The sequence below is a fragment of the Schistocerca nitens genome, chromosome 5 (assembly GCF_023898315.1).
Source record: "Schistocerca nitens isolate TAMUIC-IGC-003100 chromosome 5, iqSchNite1.1, whole genome shotgun sequence".
Taxonomy (NCBI): domain Eukaryota; kingdom Metazoa; phylum Arthropoda; class Insecta; order Orthoptera; family Acrididae; genus Schistocerca; species Schistocerca nitens.
Window position 1 is genome coordinate 231,130,083 of NC_064618.1, and position 21,926 is coordinate 231,152,008.

The window sequence follows — 21,926 nt, forward strand, 5'->3', positions numbered from 1 at the left end:
GAAGTGTGCGATATAGCTATCTACCCTTGACACCATTACCTGAATTTGCCACTATTTTGCAGGAAGAATACTATAGGATTTCCTTGAAAACCATGTTACTATTATTTATCCATTCCGAGGCAACTGGAAGCCGTTTTGACTACCATAGCGTTTCCTTCACTGTATTAGGCTTGGTAATGTGCTGTGTTTTTAGTGTTTCCGTATTTTTGTCCACACTCTGTATTAAAACTGTATTGCTGTACGCAAGAATAAGTTGATCTACAGCCCGAGGTCAGTATGTGAATTGTGGAAGATTATACAAGGTGATTCTACTACAAACTTTCTGGGATGATGGAGAAAAGTAAATGAATCCATTTCAATTAAAGGTTCTGGTCCGGGATCGTCCGAGTCGAAAGTTATAAGCGAAAATCGTTCTAATACCTCTGACAGGGGAATACATGCACCGATACTGTTGTTAATATTGTTGAGCAGGCAACTTTCAAAGATGGTAGCGTGGGCTTTAAAATGCGCACCTTTCACTTTTTGGATCATATAATTCGGACCAAAACAAAGAAGTCCAGTAAATATGTGCTCTAAATGCATAGCTTAAGAGCTATGAGCTCTTGTTCAGTAGAAGAGATGTATTCCACAGTAGCGAAGATGAACAAGTGCTCCGTTTCTTAAGTGTTTCCAGTTGTGCTACTTATTTCTATAACTGTTATCCACCTTAATACTCATAAGTAAAAGATAGTCCGTTTTTTAAACATACGGGACTTGGATTCTAAACCATCACTGCAAATAACATTGTGCTGAGGCTTGGAAATAATTTTTACGTAATAATAAAACCAGCACCAGTTAAGTTTTTTTTTAAATTTACATCACGATGCATTGCAGGAATTTATTTCCAAGTTCATCCATTTACACTGGTATTACATGTGATGTATGCGTGTGTGGTGTTCTGATTTTCTTGCTCTGAAGTCGGCGATGGTGATCATTTTATGAAACTACATTGAAGTACGAAGAGGAAATAATCTTTTCTTTCCTGAAAGGAACGACAGTTCCTTGAGAGTTCGGGGTATTTTACTATAGGTTATGTTCAAATTTGAACCAGTGTCATTGTTCTCCATACAACATTCTACGCAACGAATTTTTATTCAGTCTGTATAAAACCGTGATTGTTGTAAATATGCTGTAAGGCTTTCTGCCCAAAGCAAACTTTTCTAAACGAATGCTCGTAATGCTTTCTTTACTGATGTTATGCTGATGGTAAGCGAAGAACCCCTTTACACTTGGATTATAACGTGAGTGAACAAAACTGTGCCGGCCGCGGTGGCCGTGCGGTTCTAGGCGCTTCAGTCCGGAACCGCGAGACTGCTACGGTGCAGGTTCGAATTCTGCCTCGGGCATGGATGTGTGTGATGTCCTTAGGTTATTTAGGTTTAAGTAGTTCTAAGTTCTAGGGGACTGATGACCTCAGATGTTAAATCCCAGAGTGCTCAAAGCCATTTTGAACAAAACTGTCGATTTTCGTCAACATCATCTTTCCATAGTGAAAAAGGCTACAGTCTGGTATCGTGCGTGGAAGGTAGGAAACGAGCGAAGTTACGCAGTGGTTAGAACATTAAAATCACATTCGGGAGGACGACTATTAAAATCCGTGTCCGGATATTCAGATTTGGATTTTCCTAAATCGCTCCAGGCAAAAGTCGGGATGGTTACTACGGAAGGCCACGAACGATATACGTTCCAAATCTTGAGTCATTCAGAGCTTGTACTCCGTCTGTAATACCTCGATGTCGACAGGACGTTAAAACTTAATCTTCCTTTTTTGTGGAATGCTGGAGCCGTTGAACTTGGTTTAAGAAAAGAGATAACAGCGATTTTGATGTCGACCAGTCATGCATTTCTTGTTATTTGGTCTTAGAATTTCAAAAAGTTACAGTTAGAGTCGAAGGAATGATTCCTACAAGTTGGCAACTAAGACAAGCAATGCGATGCAACTTATTGTTTCAAAATGTTTTGGCCAAGTTCCTTTACTTCCGTCATCACCTTTGTCTGTGTCTTCTTTTTCTGAATTACCTCAGTACAAAGTATATGTTCGTATACTTCGTTCATTATATGAGCTAAATGTTTCCATTTGTCCCGAAGTCATCGTCATAGCAGAAGAAATGGTGGCGCGCGCACTGTGTAATTTCGAGGACTCTAATGCAAGCACATTCGGCGTATTAAACCAAATTAAGACAGCTACTCTGCAACTAAACGCAGCATTTATAATATATTATTTTCGGTTGGAAAAAGGATAAGGCCATATTTAACTGACTACCATTTTTTTAGGCGTTGTTATGGAGTGCTGTTGCTGTTGAAATTTGTCACAAGAGCTAATAAGTTCGGGCACAACGAAGTATTGTCGCAAGATCTAATAAGTGTGGCCCCAACGAATAATGTTATAATTTTTACTTTGCTTAGAAAGCAGACTTGCCGAGAACAACGTAAAATTGGGAGCAGACAGTTATGCTACAAAGGCAGGAACTATGTAGTTTTGTTGTTTTGAGACTACTGACTAATATTTCTAGCACCGAGCTTCATATTCGTCTAGTTGTCGGCTTACGCCCAATGGGTGGAGATCGTAAAGCCATATTATAATGAATTTTGAAGATTATAGGCGTGTTTTGTAACGTCCTTCATGTTAATGAAACTTGAATTAGACTTAATGAAAAATGACATTCAAGTCGAATGATTGCTGAAAATTAATCAAATTAATATGTAAGCGAAATCTGGATAAATGACGTTTGTTTGTAAAGCTATTGTATTACTTATTTTCAATTATTAATACGATTAGTACGAGTTATTTATAGATGTCTAAAATGACCTCAGTCATTGGTGAGTGTTAAAGCGTTATCAGCAGTGTGCGTTGTGTTTACCATCATTTGGTGGCAGGCAGATGGGTCGAATGTCCTGCGTGATGGGAACTCGGTCGTTGAGTCTGAGCAGCGCGATGTCGTGGTCGAAGTTCATGAAGCTGAAGTCTCCTGTGAACGCCCGCAATACGAAGCGAGTCTCTGGCCGCATTGTCGAGTTGCAGCGGTCATGCTCGCCGAAAGTCACCTTTATCATGAACCACATAAACCTGTCGGATAAGATATTTCTCTCAGTGCATATCATTTATGTGTTACATTGAACGAAGACACAAGAAGAACATAATTGATTTAACGTGCAGGTTGCTCACTCTCACAGATCTCATTACTGAAGAACGAGTAAGTGCCCATTTCGCTTGCAACGCCGCGCGGGCTAGCCGCGCAGGGTCTCAGGCGCCTGGCCATGGTTCTCGCGACTCTCCCCGTCGGAGGTTCGAGTTCTCCCTCGGGCATGGATGTGTGTGTTATCCTTGGCGTAAGTTAGTTTAAGTTCGATTAAGTAGTGTATAAGTCTAGGGACCGATGACCTCAGCAATTTGGTTCCGTAGGGACACCACTTCAGTTACAACACGTTGCATTACATCTTTGGTTCATTAGCAGTCTTTGTTAAACTTTTGAGAAAGTAATGCTAATCTCTCACTTTCAGAAAAATGTGCACAGCGTTTTCTCAACGTTCCCTCCTTCAAGTTCGCTACTCAGTAGATTCTCTCAAATAACTTCCATATTTTTGTCCAACCCCTACATGTTGGCGTACTGATTCAGGGTTGTTGTAACTCATGTATTTGTTATTGTGTGATGATTTTATCACTTAAATATTTACCGATTGGGCACTTCCTAATTCGTTTCATTACTTGTTTATTTTATTTCCTGCCTAGTTGGTAGGTTTTGGGTACAGTACCAATTAGTTACTTTCAGATACGTATCGCTGCTCTTATGGATTTGTTTCCGTCATGCTCGTTTCTAACCGCCAATCATATAATGCATGTTATAGGCTAATATATTATCATAGCATGGCGTATTACGGCAAGAACTATTCTGGTCTTCTACAGGATATAAATGCCAAATGCTTGCAGTCTACCACAGTGGAGTAGGGGATGTCGAGACGAACAGTTCGATGCAGGAAACTTGCGATGAAGCCCAGAACCCACCTCAAATTGATCGAAGCTACGGCGTATGCGCGCCGCGTGGGTTGTTCAATATTCTCTGGCTCACTTACGCCACTGGCTTTGTCGGCAATTTTTTTAAAATTATTGTTTCAGCTTTTCCTTGAGGATAGTAAAAGAGAGGCTTTTGTAAACGGTATGCAAAAACTAATTATGTACACAATTCAGTCCACACTTAACTCGTACAAGCGTAGTGGTTTCGTAGTAAGAAGGCCGATTTAATTGTTAATTTTATGGTGTTAAAACTCTCAGCGTTTTGAGCTAACATTTACACGAACGCAAATTCTACATTTTGTTAGTGCAAGCACAATAGTTTCGTAATGAGAAAGCCAGACAAACAAAATGATGTAATTGTTAATTTTATGTTGTTTAAATTCTCAGTGTTTTGAGGTAATATTTACACAAAAGCCAGTTTTACGTTTTGTTAGTGTAGTATTATTAATGTTCCCGTCAAAAACTCGCGTGGTGCGCAGGTACTATAAATTAGGTGAGTTTTGTAGCCAATTTCAGAGGATTTTCCGGCTTGAGAGGCCACAAGTACCTAGTATCAATTTGTTCGTCTCGCCTTCATCTACACCGTGTGGTACGTAGTAAACAGTTATAGTTAGCATCCTGTAAATTGTAACGCTGTTTATATGCAATTTTAATGTCGTTTTATTTAACAAGATCTATTAATTATTATTCTCTTGGTTATAAATTATAGTATTTTTATAAACAACGACATAAGTCTTGAATTAAACATCTTCCGAATGTTTAGTGGTGGTAGCACAAGGAACTGCGAGTCAGGGCCACATGCCAAAATCAGCAGGTACACAGGGTGTCTCAAACTTTAGGGCCAAAAGTATAAACGCTGTAGAGAATCACATAATGAGTATCTTACTGTAGGGGTCAATGGTACGAAATGAATATTTCTAGCTGTGCACGTTCTTGAATGAGAAGCGCGTGTATCACTTGTTCATAAACTGCTTATATCTCATAGCAAACAGTTGTCTGCCGCATTGAATTTGTTGGAGCTGTCTTAAACAATTCGAAATCGTTTATTACATGTTCATAGCTCAAGGCTGGCTACCGAACGCGGAGCTTTACTTTTGAGAGTAATTTGGAAGTGTTTAATGTATGGTCCAACTGGATGTAGGGCCCAGATAACGAACGAATGTGCAGCAGAGAGATTCGCAAAACAAGCGGAGAGATTAACAAAATATGTCATATCAGTTCAGAGAAATTTTTCGCCATGGATAGGAACTGGGTCGTTCAAGCTACAAGAGAGCTGGTCAAGGTTCGTACAGCAGAATTTGAACAGTGGTGATAGGTCTTGTGGGAGGAGATTCATCCATAAGAACCAGTCAACTTGCTTTTGAAATAAAAACATCGAATAATAGTGTAGAGAGTACTGAGAGGACAACAATTAACAGTTATGCAGCTATAATAAACACATTTTGAACAGTTCCTATGAGTTTAAGTTGTTGCTCTGAGGTGCAGATCGTTAATGTCAATCAAAAGTTATTCATTTCGATCATTAGTTTATCTCAAATTAGGCTACTCAGTTATGACCCTCTACTATTTGTATGCATATTACCCTAAAAGTTTGGGACACACTGCGTCTGCATGCTTTGCAGGGATCGGGATGCATCCCTGAATTAACATTTAATAATAAATTGAATGCACAAATTAAGTCTCTCACTCCCCCCCCACCCCCCCCCCTCTCTCTCTCTCTATCACACACACACACACACACACAGAGAGAGAGAGAGAGAGAGAGAGAGAGAGAGAGAGATCAGTTAGGGTTGGGTTATTTGTGATACTTTGCTTCTGACAGTCCCACCGTTCAGTGATATTGACAACTCTTCGTCAAAATTAGAGGGTTCAGTCCAAAAAAAAGCATACTGTCCGAGAGTTCACGCATTATCCTGTAACAGAAGCAGGCGACAGGACTCACCCCTTACTCACCCCTTGACACAGTGCGCCGCAGTGAGCACGTATCTGTCATTGATGAGCGTGCCTCCGCAGTAGAAGCGATTGAAGTACGTGAGCCGCGCCATCCAAGGGAACTCGCTCACGTCAGCCGCCTGCCCACCGACGATGCGCGATCCGTCATTCCGCTCGCCACACGCTGCAACAACACGTTCCTTTCATCTTGTTGCAGTTGTCTGATTTCTCTGCAGAACAGCGCCACACAGACTGTTAATCTGCTGTTTTTTGTTCTCCTACATCACATTTCTCTTTAAATCCAAGAGTAAGAGCGTACATTTTACGAGATGATATATTGCACTGCAATGTATGTATGAGTAAAGTTATAGTTATACAGGCACTACTTCGAATTTATTTTTGTCTTGACAAATTTGCAAGTATTAAGAAATGGTGATTTTTCTTGTAAATAAAATTCATTATTTATCAGTGGCTCCCAGGAAGCATACTTAAGTACAGAGGAGGATTCGGTAGACAATACTCGTAAATGAATGAGACTTTTTTTTTTCCTCAGTGAGGCTGCTATTTATTTAAACTGTCTGTAATTTCGCTACTGGTTTCAGCTTTTTAAGCCATTTTTCATTCATTATATGTGTATAAAAGCAAATTCTATTATCGCTACAAAATGGGAAGCAGAATGATGTGTAACTAAAACAGAGGAAAGACAGTTACCTAGGAAAGTTACCATAAGTAGAAAAAAAATTGAGTTTCCATTCGTTTTGGTTTACAAAAATTTTAATTTTTCTTGATGTTTTCATAGTTTTTGCACATAAGGCCGGAAATATAGAAAAATTCAATGTTAATCAAAGAAAAAAAGGGGGAATGCTCTTAAAAAGATGTACCAAAATGAGTAGCTCGAAAATAAGAAATTTCACTTAGTATATCGACATTATGAATAACTTTGTGTAAGTGTGGTAACTATAAACGATTTGTCGTATCTATTAACATGGGGACTACGACTGGAATTGCCATTTTGGATTATCGAGATATCTTCAGGTATATAGTTCAGTTTGTTTGTTGGTAGGTATATGTGGTTGATTTTTAAATTACTATAAATTTCAATTACCTCTAGAATAATCATTCCCTTCGCCTTTGGAATTTATGTTACATCTTTTGGGACAATGCTGCTATGTATGAGATGCTTCATGTATGCATTGGATTAGTTTCGTTAAATTTGAGTGTATCATTTCATATCCAATTTTATATATTCTGGATTTTTTGATGGTTCTGTTCTATGGATGATGTGTTTTATAATAAATTTAATATTTTTTCCCATGTGAACTCCAATTTTCGTTTTCGTATCTTTAAGAATTTTAGATATTTTGTTTAAATGATCACTGTAATATTAGAAAACTGCTAAATCAGTCTTCTTAACCATTTCTCTCTCTAGACTAATATCATTGGTGGCTTTTGTTTAATATATTACGCATTGCTAGTTGGTTTGATATATTACTCATCAGTGTGTCTGCAATTGTTGGTTTTAAAAAATTTCAAACTTTTGCTAACAATCCATTTTCATTATTAAAACATCCAAAAAGTTAATGTAGTTATTTACTTCAACTTAAATGGTGAATTTTGTCTTATCATCCTTACTATTTATTTTTGTTGTGAATGAATATTATCCTCCTCCGTAGCATTAGACAGGAATAAGTTGTCACCAACATAACATTTGTTGTAATTGACTTTGTCAGTTATCTGTTCAAATTTTGCAGAAAATATTTCTTCAGTGTGGTTAATGTGTAGGGTATACGTCAACCAAGATTTTTGACATGGAGTTACTCGTGATTAAATTGTGCAGTTGTGATATACATCATTCTGAAAGCTAAGGCAGTTATAAGATAGAGTAAGCTGCAACAGCTGAATAAGATCACAAACAAACCTGGACCTAGTTTCTTGCATTTAATTAAGTTAGTCTCAATTATATCTATGGTTTTTAAGGAAACTTTGTGTAAAGAATAATAAGAGTGAAAGAAACAAGTTTAATATTATTAGGAACACTAATACCATAATTTGATTTGATCAGTTAATTCTTGTGTGTTCTTTATTGCATATTTCTTCTCATATGTATAGAATTTTGTGAATAAATTATTGGGTTTTTTGCATAAAATATGTGAGAGACTGCCAATACTATTAACAATAGGTCAGATAGGCACATATCTTTTATGAATTTTTGGTTGTGCACCTATGTGCTTCTAGGATTTGTAATCAGATATTCTCGTGCTTCTTTATCTGTGAAGGGGAACCTGCCTTTTTTTACAGGTTTTCATGATTTGTGAATTAAATTTCTTTCTAGGATCGTGTTGCAGCTTAGTTGTACTGTTCTTTCGAAAAAAAATAGTAAATGAGTCAGATAAATCACTGGACAGTGGCATAAAACCTTTATGAAATGAAAGCAAAGTTTAAATAAATAACAGCCTCAGTGGAAAAAATGCTGCATTAATTTACAAATATATGCCTGTGGTACCCCCTTAAATGAAATACTAGTGTTGGTCTTATCAACTCTAATGGTTCGAAATATCCTTTCAAGAATAATTATTAATGTATAAGAATATATCATGCTGGTGATTTAAAGTGAAGCTTGCCAATATAAGGTGTGTCTGCTCTTTGTCAAAATCAAACAGATTGCAAACAAAAATGGGCTCATTCCATCGTTTACCTGTGAACTAAAAGGTCAGGCAGGGAGGTTTTACGTTTTAGAGTCCGCCATAAGTTAAGTGATGGGGGAACTAACGCTTTCGCTATGGTTGATATACATTCGTTATTAGTTCTCATTTCAGTGGCCATGGAGCTTATGTCAAGTGAACAACACATCTTCGTTTACGACACTTTTGTTGCAACCAGTCATTCGGCAGTGCAGACGTACCGAAGATTTTACAATCTGTTCAGCGTTGGTCGACACAATGCTGTCCCACCTCGCCCAATAGTAATAACGCGGTTCAACAATTTCAGAACGAGAGGAACTGTAACACCTGGAACAGCTCGGGGAGGTGTTCTGATAGTTATAACAGCATAAAACATCAATAAAGTTCGACAAGCTGTCGAGGCCAATCGTCGGCGCTTAGCTGTACAACATGCTCGTGCTTTGCGCGTTTCAAACAGATCAGTTCACCACATTTTACACTTTGACCTCCACTTTTACCGTTTTAATATAATCGTGGTTGAACAACTATGACTATGTACGGCGGCATATGTTTTCAGAAATGATGCTAAAAACTTTGGAAAATGACAGTTTTTTACTAATGAGTGACGAGGCTTACTTTCACTTATAGGGTGCTGCGAACAAACTAAAGTTGCTCGTACTGGTCGGAAAATAATCTACGGGAATTTCACGAGAGGCCCCTGCATAGTGAGCAAGTAAATGTGCGGTGTGGATTAGCCCGATTTTATATCACTGGACTCTACTTTTTCCGAGAAAATTTACGCACTGTGACTGTCAACTCACAACGGTACTTCACGATGTTGCGAGAATTTTTTATGCCAGAGCTGAGAAGATAAAAAGACTGTCCTCAATAATGTGTGGCTTCAACAGGATGGGGTTACTTCCCATACCTCAAGACCACCCATGGCTGTTGAAAAGGAACATTTTTAGGTCGCCTCCTTTTGTTTGCATGGGGATGTGGACAAGCGTCCTTGATCTACAGATCTTTCTCCGTGCTATTATTTCTTGTGGGACTACCTGAAATCTCGGGTTCACATTGAAAAACCGCGGACTCGTGAAGCTCTTTCAGGAGCCATTACTCGAGAAATTTCCCTTGTTGTGCTTGAAAGGTGTATGGACAATTTTTCCACTCGCGTGCAACAATGCCTGGACAAGAACGACCACCACCTGGACGACGTCATTTTTCGCACATGAATTAAAATGCATTCTTGTTTGTGTTTTATGGTTATTAAATGACACTGTATCTGTAATATTTGAGAAACACAGAAATCGAAATTTATTGAAAAAATAAATGTGTTAGAATGTCTTGAAAAGTGTAATACCTCCCTGCCGGACTCTGCTCTCGTTTATACCAGAACCTTGAACGAAAGGTGCCTGTCAAAAATTGAATGACTTGCTAAACAAGGAACTGAGGAATAACGATTGTTAAATAATAACTGTTAGTTTAATGTCAGGAAACACATTGTGATATTATATCAGTGACATGTACAAGAAAGAAATCACAAAAGAATGTGGTCATAAACATTTCATTTATGTCATCAGGTGTTCAAAATGCTCACCGTGCAGTGCACAACACTTCTGCAGTCACTAATGCAAGTAAGTCTGAAAACGGTGGTCTTGAGTCGTCAGGGCTCGTGCATAGACTTTAAATTTGAGTTTGTCCTTAAGAAACAAGTCCAGTGGCGTCTAATCTGGCGACCTCGCGGGCCAAGTGATAACACCCTTCACCTTCATCACATGTGGATTATGGGCAGCAGTTTCCGCAACATCTACACTGCCGGAAAAAAAAAAAATTAGTGCACTTGGAAAAACGACGTCGGTTTTGATCCGATGACGGCATGTGCCACCTGGGGGATAGTGGATGTTCTGGTAATGGTTTCAACGTCGTCCGCCAACAGATAGTGTAGTGGGATAGCTAGCAGATCGCCATCTGTGTCTACCCTTTAATAGAAAATGCTTGCAGCCAGAAGTCCCACTGTGGTGCAAACGTGTAACGTAAACAGGCAGTCATGTCACAGAGATGCATTCATGCTTCCTACAGACAGCTAAGCGAGTTTGCAAGGGTGAAAATTGTGGCCTTCCAAGTGGAGGGATGGTTCTTTCGAAGAATTGCCACACAAGGTGGACATGCTGCATCAGTTGTGCATTGACGTTGATATCAGAGGTCATGTGAACATTCTCACATCCATGCAGCGCGACGTCCACGCAGCTCAGAGGACCATCAAGATCGTCGTATTATAAGGACAGCAGTGGCAGATCGTACAGCTACCACAGCACATACAAAAGGGATTATGAGCGCAGACGCGTCGACACGAACCGTTGCGAACTGATTATTAGCATTGGGATTACGGGCACGCACGCCTCTTGCCTGCCTTCCACTCACGCCACAGCATCGACGTGCACGGCTCGACTGGTGCTGTCAGAGGACCACTTGGAAGACTGAGTGGCGATCCGTGGACTTCATCGATGATAGCAGATTCTGCCTGCATATGACTGATGGTCGTTTGTGCACACGATGTAGACCTGGTGAGCGCTGTCTCATAGGGTGCATTCGTCCGAGACACACTGGCCTCACCCCAGGCTGTATGGTCTGGGCTACAGTAAGCTAAAACCCCCGTTCACCATTGTTGTTTCGGGAGGGGAGGGTAGCCAGCACTCGTACATGCAGTATGTCGTTAGACCCTTTCTTTTGCTGTTCTTGCACCAGGAAGGTGATGTGTTGTTCCAACAGACTAGTGCTCGCCCACACATTGCCCGTGAACTGAACGTCCTCTGCAAAACGTGCAGCAACTTCCCTGACGAGCACAATCTCTGGACTTGCCTCCAATCGAGCATATATGTGTGATATGATGGGACGAGTAGTGACTCATGTGACTCATCAACCAACAACTCTTACAGAGCTACGTGAACAGGTCGAGCATGTGTGGCATAAAATACGAGGGCAGTTCAATAAGTAATGCAACACATTTTTTTTCTGAAACAGGGGTTGTTTTATTCAGCATTGAAATACACCAGGTTATTCCCCAATCTTTTAGCTACACAACACTATTTTTCAACGTAATCTCCATTCAATGCTACGGCCTTACGCCACCTTGAAATGAGGGCCTGTATGCCTGCACGGTACCTTTCCACTGGTCGATGTCGGAGCCAACGTCGTACTGCATCAATAACTTCTTCATCATCCGCGTAGTGCGTCCCACGGATTGCGTCCTTCATTGGGCCAAACATATGGAAATCCGACGGTGCGAGATCGGGGCTGTAGGGTGCATGAGGAAGAACAGTCCACTGAAGTTTTGTGAGCTCCTCTCGGGTGCGAAGACTTGTGTGAGGTCTTGCGTTGTCATGAAGAAGGAGAAGTTCGTTCTGATTTTTGTGCCTATGAACACGCTGAAGTCGTTTCTTCAATTTCTGAAGAGTAGCACAATACACTTCAGAGTTGATCGTTTGACCATGGGGAAGGACATCGAACAGAATAACCATGACTTTACCGGCTGAGGGTATGGCTTTAAACTTTTTCTTGGTAGGGGAGTGGGTGTGGCGCCACTCCATTGATTGCCGTTTTGTTTCAGGTTCGAAGTGATGAACCCATGTTTCATCGCCTGTAACAATCTTTGACAAGAAATTGTCACCCTCAGCCACATGACGAGCAAGCAATTCCGCACAGATGGTTCTCCTTTGCTCTTTATGGTGTTCGGTTAGACAACGAGGGACCCAGCGGGAACAAACCTTTGAATATCCCAACTGGTGGACAATTGTGACAGCACTACCAACAGAGATGTCAAGTTGAGCACTGAGTTGTTTGATGGTGATCCGTCGATCATCTCGAACGAGTGTGTTCGCACGCTCCGCCATTGCAGGAGTCACAGCTGTGCACGGCCGGCCCGCACGCGGGAGATGAGACAGTCTTGCTTGACCTTGCGGCGATGATGAACACGCTTTGCCCAACGACTCACCGTGCTTTTGTCCACTGCCAGATCACCGTAGACATTCTGCAAGCGCCTATGAATATCTGAGATGCCCTGGTTTTCCGCCAAAAGAAACTCGATCACTGCCCGTTGTTTGCAACGCACATTCGTTACAGACGCCATTTTAACAGCTCCGTACAGCGCTGCCACCTGTCGGAAGTCAATGAAACTATACGAGACGAAGCGGGAATGTTTGAAAATATTCCACAAGAAATTTCCGGTTTTTTCAAGCAAAATTGGCCGAGAAAAAAAATGTGTTGCATTACTTATTGAACTGCCCTCGTATTCCTGAACAGTGTTCGCCTTCTGTACGATCGACTGGATATCCAAAGTCAGCACCTGCATTGGCGCCTGTGGAGGCTACACCATATACTGATATGTGGGTTTCAGTATGGGTCGCTTTCTGGTACCGCAGAACTGCTTGTGTTATTGATCTGTAAATGTAAGTAAGTGTTTCATGTACTCCATCTGCACTGTTGCAACAATGAATCTTCAGTGAACTGGAAACCTCCAAAATGGTGTATTGTTTTCTTTTCTGGCAGCGTATTGTAATGTAATGACAAGCATCAGTTGTAAAAGGTGACAGTTGGGGGAGCTAAGGGCGACAGGTCAAGAATCACTCAGTTTTTAGAAACCGCCGTACTGTTATGGTAACTGAACGATGTTAGATGAAGAGAAGTTTTTGCGCTTGGTCCTCGGTGACAGTACAAATTCATACTATTTTGAACATGTTAAGTATCGATTAAGGAGAGCGACAAAGAGTGAAGGACATCAGAACCCAAGTCACTGAAAACAATATGCATGAACTGATATCTCTGACAACAAAACACTTCGCTGGTACTGTTACGTTGCCTCATATATAATTGTACGTCTACATCTACATACATACTCCACAAACCACTGTAAGGTGCGTAGCGGAGGATACCCTGTACGCTACTAGTCGTTTCCTTTCCTGTTCAACTCGCAGATAGAGCGAGGAAAAAACGACGATCTATATGCCTCCGTACGAGCCCTAATTTCTCATTTCTTATTTGAGTGGTCCTTAGGTAAAATGTATGTTGGCGGCAGTAGAATCATTCTGCAGTTAGCTTCAAATGCCGGATCTCAATATTTTCTCAGTTGTGTACCTCAAAAATAACGTTGCCTTCCCTCGAGGGATTCCCATGTGAGTTACCAATGTGTCTCCGAAATACTTGCCTGTTGTTCTAAGCCACCAGTTACAAATCTAGCAGCCCCCCTCTGAACTGCTTCGATATCTTCCTTTAATCTGACCTGCTGCAGCTTCCAGAAGCACCCGAGCAGTACTCTATAATAGGTCGCACTAGCGTCTGATGTGCTGTCTCCTTTACAGATTTATCATACTTTCCCAAAAATCTCCCAATAAACCGAAGACAATCATTCGCTTCCCTACGTGTAAAGTAGTGATTACGGCGCAAGCGAGTGTTGTTTGAAGGTATGTGCTGTATCTTTCGTGCAGTGGCGACGTTTAATATATGTATCATATGTATCAGCAAGTAATGTGGGCTAAATGCTTACTTTCGAGAGAGCGGGTGAGTCAGATCCAATTTGAATCTGCATCTGAATAAACGGGTGCCATCTAGAACACAGACTGGACTCGTGATTTCTGGAAGGTTTCCCAAACTCATTTCAGACAAGTGACCATTGAGCTTCCCGTTAAACCTAATGTGCAGCAATAAATTAAACAACTCACGTTGAACAGGTAAGTTTAGAAAAAATAAAGACGAAAGATTATAAACACGTAACTAATCCTTTTATAGAACTATGAATATTCGTGCAGCCGTCATTTGCCCTAATAGTTAATTATTCATCTTCGATTGTAGATATCATAGTTTCCTGAATGTTTCGTTTCCTATTGCCGTCATAATCTTTGTTGGTAAAGCCTGCAGAAAGATTTGTATTGAACCGCACTCAGAATTTGCATCATCGTGCTCTCTTTTGAAACAAGAATTGTGTTCGCAAGTTTTCTCTGTGTCAATAAAGTTTTTGAAATTTAGTTACATATATTGCTTATTAATTATGTAAGCCTATACTTAATATTTAACGGTTTGTATGATGTGATTTTGTGAAATTATTTAATATCTTCTACGAACAACCCATACTGAATCGAGTCTAGATCTTTACCACTAGGTCACCTCGTTACATAGTTCCTGTCCATATGTTAAATGTGATCCATGAATGACGATTTGCCCGACTTTTGTTGTATAGTGTTTTATGGAATGATAAGATGCATAAATATCTCTCAGCTTGTTTCTTTATAATCACTTCACATTGTGCCGACATTAGAGATAGACGCGGATTTTTCAGTGAACTTACTGCAGGAACATGTAGGAGGTGCTGCGTTCTGCAACGAGCTTGGCCTCGAAAAGACGCCAAAGAGTGTCCTACCGCTGGTGCTACCGTTGGTAGATGGCTCCACTGCATTCGTTCCAGAACCATCAACCTGAAACAGTAGAGAGTAAAGTTTCTGTTAGGCTTATGAGATGGGCATGGGTAAAGATAAAAATCAGCAATAAACGGTAGGAGTCTCATTCTTCCCGAAACGAATTAGTTGTTAGAAAACGTTTTGTTATATATCTTACCACTTTCCGAGAGACTGGAATCCTTTTTCGATAAATATATAGAAACGGACGTCAGAATGTAAACTGACAAACGACGCTTACCTAGGCAGGGGCTAAGTGGCAGATGTCGTTGTACAGAAATTAAAGAGGGCACAGCAGTGCATGGATACCGCTATAAAACGCAATCGATTTCAAGACGCGAATCCCTCTTTTGGTGCCTGCTCAAGATGGCCACTTGCCCATTCTGACTTTAAACTTTGTGGCCATTTGTTATTCCATTCCCTGTAATGCCACTTTAACCTGAGATGTGGGATTAAATCATGTACACCATCGGCCTACAAATTGTGAAACTTTTGTTCATTATGGTTCAGCGTTTTAATTACTTGTGTGTTATGTTACAAGAGCAGGTCTGCATTTGCATACAACATCCTCAGTCATGGCCTCTTAAAAATTCAGGAAGAAGTGAAAATCAAAATATTAATTTGTGAGTAAAACTCAATTTTTTCGAACGGAGGAATTATTTTTGACAGTAAGTATAAGAGGTCTGCGCAGGACCTAGATGGGAAAAAGCTTCCTATCCATAAGACGGAATATAATTATCGCAGAACGAAACGGCATTCTTGGAACAAAAGAGCATTCCATTCATGACAGAGTGAAACACCTCTATTTGACCGCTATCCACAGAGAAGATCTGTATTGTTTGCAGGATATTATGAAAATTGGTTCACTGTTTGTCCTGTTGTTGTGCAGCACGTGGGGTTCAATGCTTAGGAATCTATAGAAGCTTCTACTCTTCAGGTGGCTGTGTCTTTCGAAGAATTATTCTGTAGCCATTGAAAACAGTTGGTGAGTTTTAAACATCACTGTTATTATTATTATTATTATTATTATATGTTGTCGACATACACTAAAGTGACAGAAGTCATGGTATAGCGATATGCACAAATACATCTACATATAGATGGCGGTAGTATCGCGTACACAAGGTATAAAAGAACTGTGCATTGGCAGAGTTGTCATTTGTATTTAGGTTATTCATCTGAAAAGGAGACCAATGTGATTATGGGCGTACGATGGGAATTACCAGACTTTGAACGCGAAATGGTATTTGGAGGTAGATGCAGGAGACATTCCATTTCGGAAATCTTTAGGAAATTTAATTTTCCGAGATCCGCATTGTGAAGAGTGCCGAGAGTACCACATATCAGGCAATACATCTCACCACGGACGACGCAGTGACCGACGGCCTTCACTTTACGACCAAGAGCAGCAGCGTTTGCATAGGTCTGTCAGTGCTAACAGACAAGCAACACTGTATGAAATAACCGCAGAAATCAATGTGGGACGTACGACGAATGTAGCAGTTAGGTCCGTGCGACGAAATTGTGGTGGCAAACGACCGACGCGACTGCCCTTGCTAATAGCACGACAGCGCCTGCAACTCCTCTTCTGGCCTCGTGACGATGACGACTGGTAAACCATGGTGTGGTCAGATGATTCCCTATTTCATTTGGTAAGAGCTGGTGCCAGGATCCGAATGTGGCGCATACCCCACGAAGCCATGGTCCCAAGTTGTCAAACATGCATTGTACAAGTTGATATGGAGTGGGCTGTGTTTACATGGAATGGACTGGGTCCTCAGGTCCAACTGAACCGATCATCTACATCTGCATATATACTCCGCTAGGCACCAAGCGGTGTATGGCGGAGGGCACTATTCGCACCAAAGTCATATCCCCCCCCCCCCCCCCTTCTCTGTTCCACTCGCGGACGCGCGAGGGAAAAACGACTGTCTGAACGCCTCAGTACGAGCTCTAATTTCCCCTATCTTTGAATGATGATCATTGCGCGATATGAAAGTAGATGGTAATTATATATGCCCTACATCCTCGGCGAAGATCGGATTTTGGAATTTAGTGAGCAGCCCCTTCCGTTTAGCGATTCGTCTGTGTGCAAGTGGGTCCCCTTCAAACTTTCTATGAGATTTTGCTATCGCGATGGCTAAATGTACCAGTCACGAATCTTGCCACTCTTCCTTGGACCTTCTCAATCTCTTGAATCAGACCCAACTGGCACGGGTCCCATACAGACGAGCAATACTGTAAGACTGGACGAACTAAAGTATTGTAAGCAATTTCCTTTGTTGAAAGACTGCATCGCTTCAGGATTCTACCAATAAACCAGATTACCCGTTACTTGCGTAATCTGATCGTTCCATTTGAGATCATTTCGAATAGTCACACACAGATACTTGACGGATATTACCGCTTCCAAAGACTGGTCATTTATTTTGTACTCTTACATTAATGGGGATTTTCGCTTTGTTATACGCAGTAGGTTACACTTATTTACATTGAGAGATAACTGCCAGTCATTACACTACGCATTTATTTTCTGCAAATCCTCATTGATTTGCTCACAACTTTCGTGTGCTAATACTTTCCTGTAAACTACAGCATCATCGGCAAACAGTCTAATGCCGCTATCAATATCATTAACCAGATCGTTTATGTAAATCGTAAAAAGAAGCGGACCTATTACGCTGCCCTGGGGCACACCTGATGTTACGCTTGTTTCTGTTGAAGTCTCCTCATTCAGGGCGACATACTGCTCTCTGTCTGTTAGGAAAGTTTCTATCCAACCACATATGTCATCGGCTAGACCGTAAGCACGCACTTTTTCGAGCAAGCGACAGTGCGGAAATGAGTAGAATGCCTTTCGAGAGTCGAGGAATATGGCATCAACCTGAGAACCGGTATCTAGAGCCTATTGTATATCATGCACAAAGAGGGCCAGCTGTGTCTCGCATGACCGCTGTTTCCTAAAACCGTGCTGGTTTCTGCATATGAGTTTCTCAGAGTCTAGAAAGGTCATTATGTCTGAACACAAAATATGTTCCATGATTCTACAACAAATCGAAGTCAGTGAAATGATCTGTAGGTAGTGCTTGTGGAAATAAATGATTAGTTTTATCCAAATAATACCTCATTTACGACAGCAGCGAATCTCATGGTGATAATTATCTGTTGCTTGGTATTTTTGCTTCTCGACCTGTTCTGCAGTCTTTAGAGTCATTAACTTTCAAACAACAATTGTGCGCAAACCCAAACATGTTTACAGTCGAATAACCATGAAGGAACAGACATTTCTGCGATTTTTAAACTAATTTTTATTCTGTTATAGCTCTTCAAGCTGGGGAACTTCCCTTGTTAGTATAGACTGTCATGTGTAACTATTTCGTGTGGATGAGTGTAGTGAATGCATGTGCAGTGACTTCACTGCCATCGAGGGGGGGATGGAAATGAATATAGAGATCGGCAAAGTAGTTCTTTTATGGAACTATTCCTTTTGAGGTAGTCCTCTTCACTGAACTAATTCGATGAACTAGTCCAATGAACTACATAGTTCATTTTTAATGTTAAAGTACCAATAAATAAGAGCACTTTAAAAAAATCCCGTAAATTAATAAATCAGAAAGAAAATTTTATAATTTGATGCCTACAAAACAGCGTGACACAATTTCTCCGCACATTCCCACGAAGTTATTGGACATCAGTTCACGAATTTACAAGCTACCTCCACAATATAACGACATGAGTCATTTCACGATGACAGGAAATGCTTTCGGAGCCAATGAAGCAACAAAAGAAGTGCGCTGAACCACACTGTACTTTTGGCTGGTATGTAACTCGTTTCCAGTGTTTTAATTATATGGTGTCGCAACTCACTAATGTACAGACGTTACGTACTGATTTTATTGTCAACTGTTGATTAAAGCAAACTAAATTCGTACTGAAACATTAAATATTGTGCTAAGGTTTTCATAGTTGTGAAACGTCTGTTATCCTCCTGCGTGTCTGACGTCAGTACATCAGTAATCCATACTAGTTCTTTGGCATTTGCCTTCTTTATGGGTCAAATTCATTTCGAGGATAAAAAAAATGAAAAGAAAACAACGAAGGAATTATACGAATGGGACGGAAATCGGTAGTTGTGCTGTACATCTACAGACAAATAAAGATTACAATTTCAGAAAAAATGGGTGATTTATTCAAGAGAAATGGCTACACAAGTGTAGAATAAGTGTATGTTTTGCGTACATCATGTATTTGAATGGTTCAAATGGCTCTAAGCACTATGGGACTTAACATCTGAGGTTATCAGTCCCTTAGACTTAGAACTACTTAAAACTAACTAAGGATATCACATACATCCATGCGCGAGGCAGGATTCGAACCTGCGACCGAAGCAGCCGCGCGTGGTTCCGGACTGAAGCGCCTAGAACCGCTCGGTCACAGCGGCCGGCCATGTATTTGACCTACTGGGTTTTGCACCATATTGAGTCATGCCAGCCTAGCATTACGAGTGTATTGTCTTTCCTATATTCGCTGATGATACCTGAGGAGTTATGGTAAGTTCCAGTATGGTGTCCAGGTTTCGGCAAAAAGGTTGCGTAGTACAACACAAACAAAACGAGCAAACTATAAGAACAAAACAAAATAGTTTTTACAAACTAAAGACACATTTGGAACCATTACGGTGTAATGTTATCGTGAATATGATCCACGAAACAAATAACACACCAGCTAAGTAAGAACGTGCAGTTCTGCTGTAGAACTTGATGAAAGGTCGGCGGACCCGAGGAGCAGTGCCCGCATAGCTGTTCCATTTTACTCGCCGATCATTTTCCGTTATACTCAGTGTCATTTATTTCATTTTTGAACTGAATAGAGTTTATTCCGTTTCACATTCAGACAGACAAGCCTTGCGGTCAGCAAGAGCTCTTAGACCCGGAAATTCCCAGAGCGATGCTTGTGAAAGCTGTTGAGAAAGGCCGCTGCAGAATAGCCATTCAGAGCATCACGTCTTTCAATCCATGAGCCGATTTTATTTTTCGTTTATGCTTTCTTATTGTGTCCATACTCTCTGTTTTATTTTGCTGTTAGTGTAGTTGCTCTACGTGCATCGATTCCAGCTACCTTAGTCACATAGTTTCCGAATTTTCTGTGCACTGTACTCCGACACATTATTAGTAGCAATTTTAACGTTGACGTCCTTCCATATATGATGTAAGAGAGTTTTTTGATCTTACTACAATTGCTGTTTTGCTAATTACTCCTACAGTTCTGCAAATCTCTCGTTGTTTGAAGATCTATGTTATTCTTTCATTATTATGGTGATCTTTCGATGTAGAATGTCGTTCTGTGTACTGCGTTCTTCTGTAGTCTAGAAAGTCGATTTTTTATTCGTATTTCTAAGTGAACGGATGTGGGTATGGAACTGTGTGTGGTTTCGTATTGTGTGGAGTAAAGGGCAATTGTGGTGGTGTGGTTGTGTAATTTTACTTACAGCTATGCTGTGTAAACTGTACTGAAAGTGTTTATTTTTGTAGATTACTGCAGAGAAAGAACCCTCGCACTAAGTACAGCAGAAATTAGGCAAAAAAAGAAAAGAAAAATAAGAAAACTGAAGAGTGTTTCCGTGAGGCTATATGCGTCTCTAGAATCTGAAACATAGAACAGGGACATTCCAGGAAAGGATAAAATACACGTTCACGGGTTAGAGACTGCACTACTTACGGTAACGTTCTATTGATTTTGGTACTCGAATAATTTAAGAATTTAAAGAAATATGAGAGTGTTTACCGAGAATCTTGCATCGGCAGTGTTTCCTGCTAAGTTACTAGTGGTTGCGGATAGTAAACAGCACTTAATACGCGGATTGTCGGGACTTAGATATCCAGAGGCATCACAATATCTGAAGTCACTCACAACGACACTGAGTCAAAATTTACCTCAATTTAATAATAAAAACAATATCTTAAAGTATAAAGATCGCACAGTGGTTTGTCGTTGAAGTTTTTAGAAGTGTTGGTACGACTGGAAGTATAATGTCATTAGTTGTAGCAAATTGGTGGTCTCTCTGGAGGCATCGAGAGGGGAAAAAATGTAGTAAATTTCTGCTTATGTTTCTGTGGAATGGGAAATGATGTTTTAATATGCCGAGAGATGCTAGGCGATCAGCGGATAAGATTCGCCAAAACTGATGCAGAATCGAAACTAGACATAGCTCAACGCAATACCCGACAAACTTCCTGCTGGGTTGCTGTCGAAACCACTTCCCTTAATGGAAAGGATATCTGTTAAACTCTACTACAGTTTTATGAGCGTGAAGAAGATGATTTCTTAAATGGTGTTGGTACCGATTACGGTTCCTGCATACTTTCAACCACAGACCAAGCGAATAAATCATTCATGTGAGCTGAAAAGTAAACGATATCAAAAAAATCTTTCCTCTGGAAAAGTGATGTCTACTCTCTTCAGAGATTGAAAATCTGTGATTATTGAGTATTATATGCGCAGATAACGCACAGTAAAATATCGGGAAAATTGCGATCCGTATGATAAGAGTGTGAAATCCGCAATCTGATAGAAGATTCGCAATGTTTGATACTACGCTACACGATCACGACAGATTCTACATGCAGGGAATTATTCCACCTGTACTTACGGTGACAGTCTGGTGCCTCCACCTTTTTTTTCGGTTCTTCTTGTCAACATATCCATTCATTGTCTTGAACAGAGGAACATCTACAAAATACCCCGTACATTTGTACGATGTATCCATTAGTGTAATACAACAGCATGAAGATGTACACGAAACCCCTTGTTGCGACTAACTGGCTACGGAACATCTTGACT

The 21,926-nt window shown here is 40.5% G+C and overlaps 1 protein-coding gene across 1 annotated transcript in view; it reads right to left on the minus strand.

Moving 5' to 3' along the window:
- LOC126259804 (trypsin-7-like) overlaps positions 1 to 21,926 on the minus strand; it is a 143,429-nt gene that overhangs the window by 35,811 nt on the left and 85,692 nt on the right. The window contains exons 2-4 of the mRNA XM_049956832.1: positions 14,981 to 15,107; positions 6,005 to 6,167; positions 2,901 to 3,106 (exon numbers count right to left, since the gene is read on the minus strand). Of these exons, the coding sequence (XP_049812789.1) occupies positions 2,901 to 3,106; positions 6,005 to 6,167; positions 14,981 to 15,107 (496 nt within the window). The remainder of the gene's footprint in view (positions 1 to 2,900; positions 3,107 to 6,004; positions 6,168 to 14,980; positions 15,108 to 21,926) is intronic.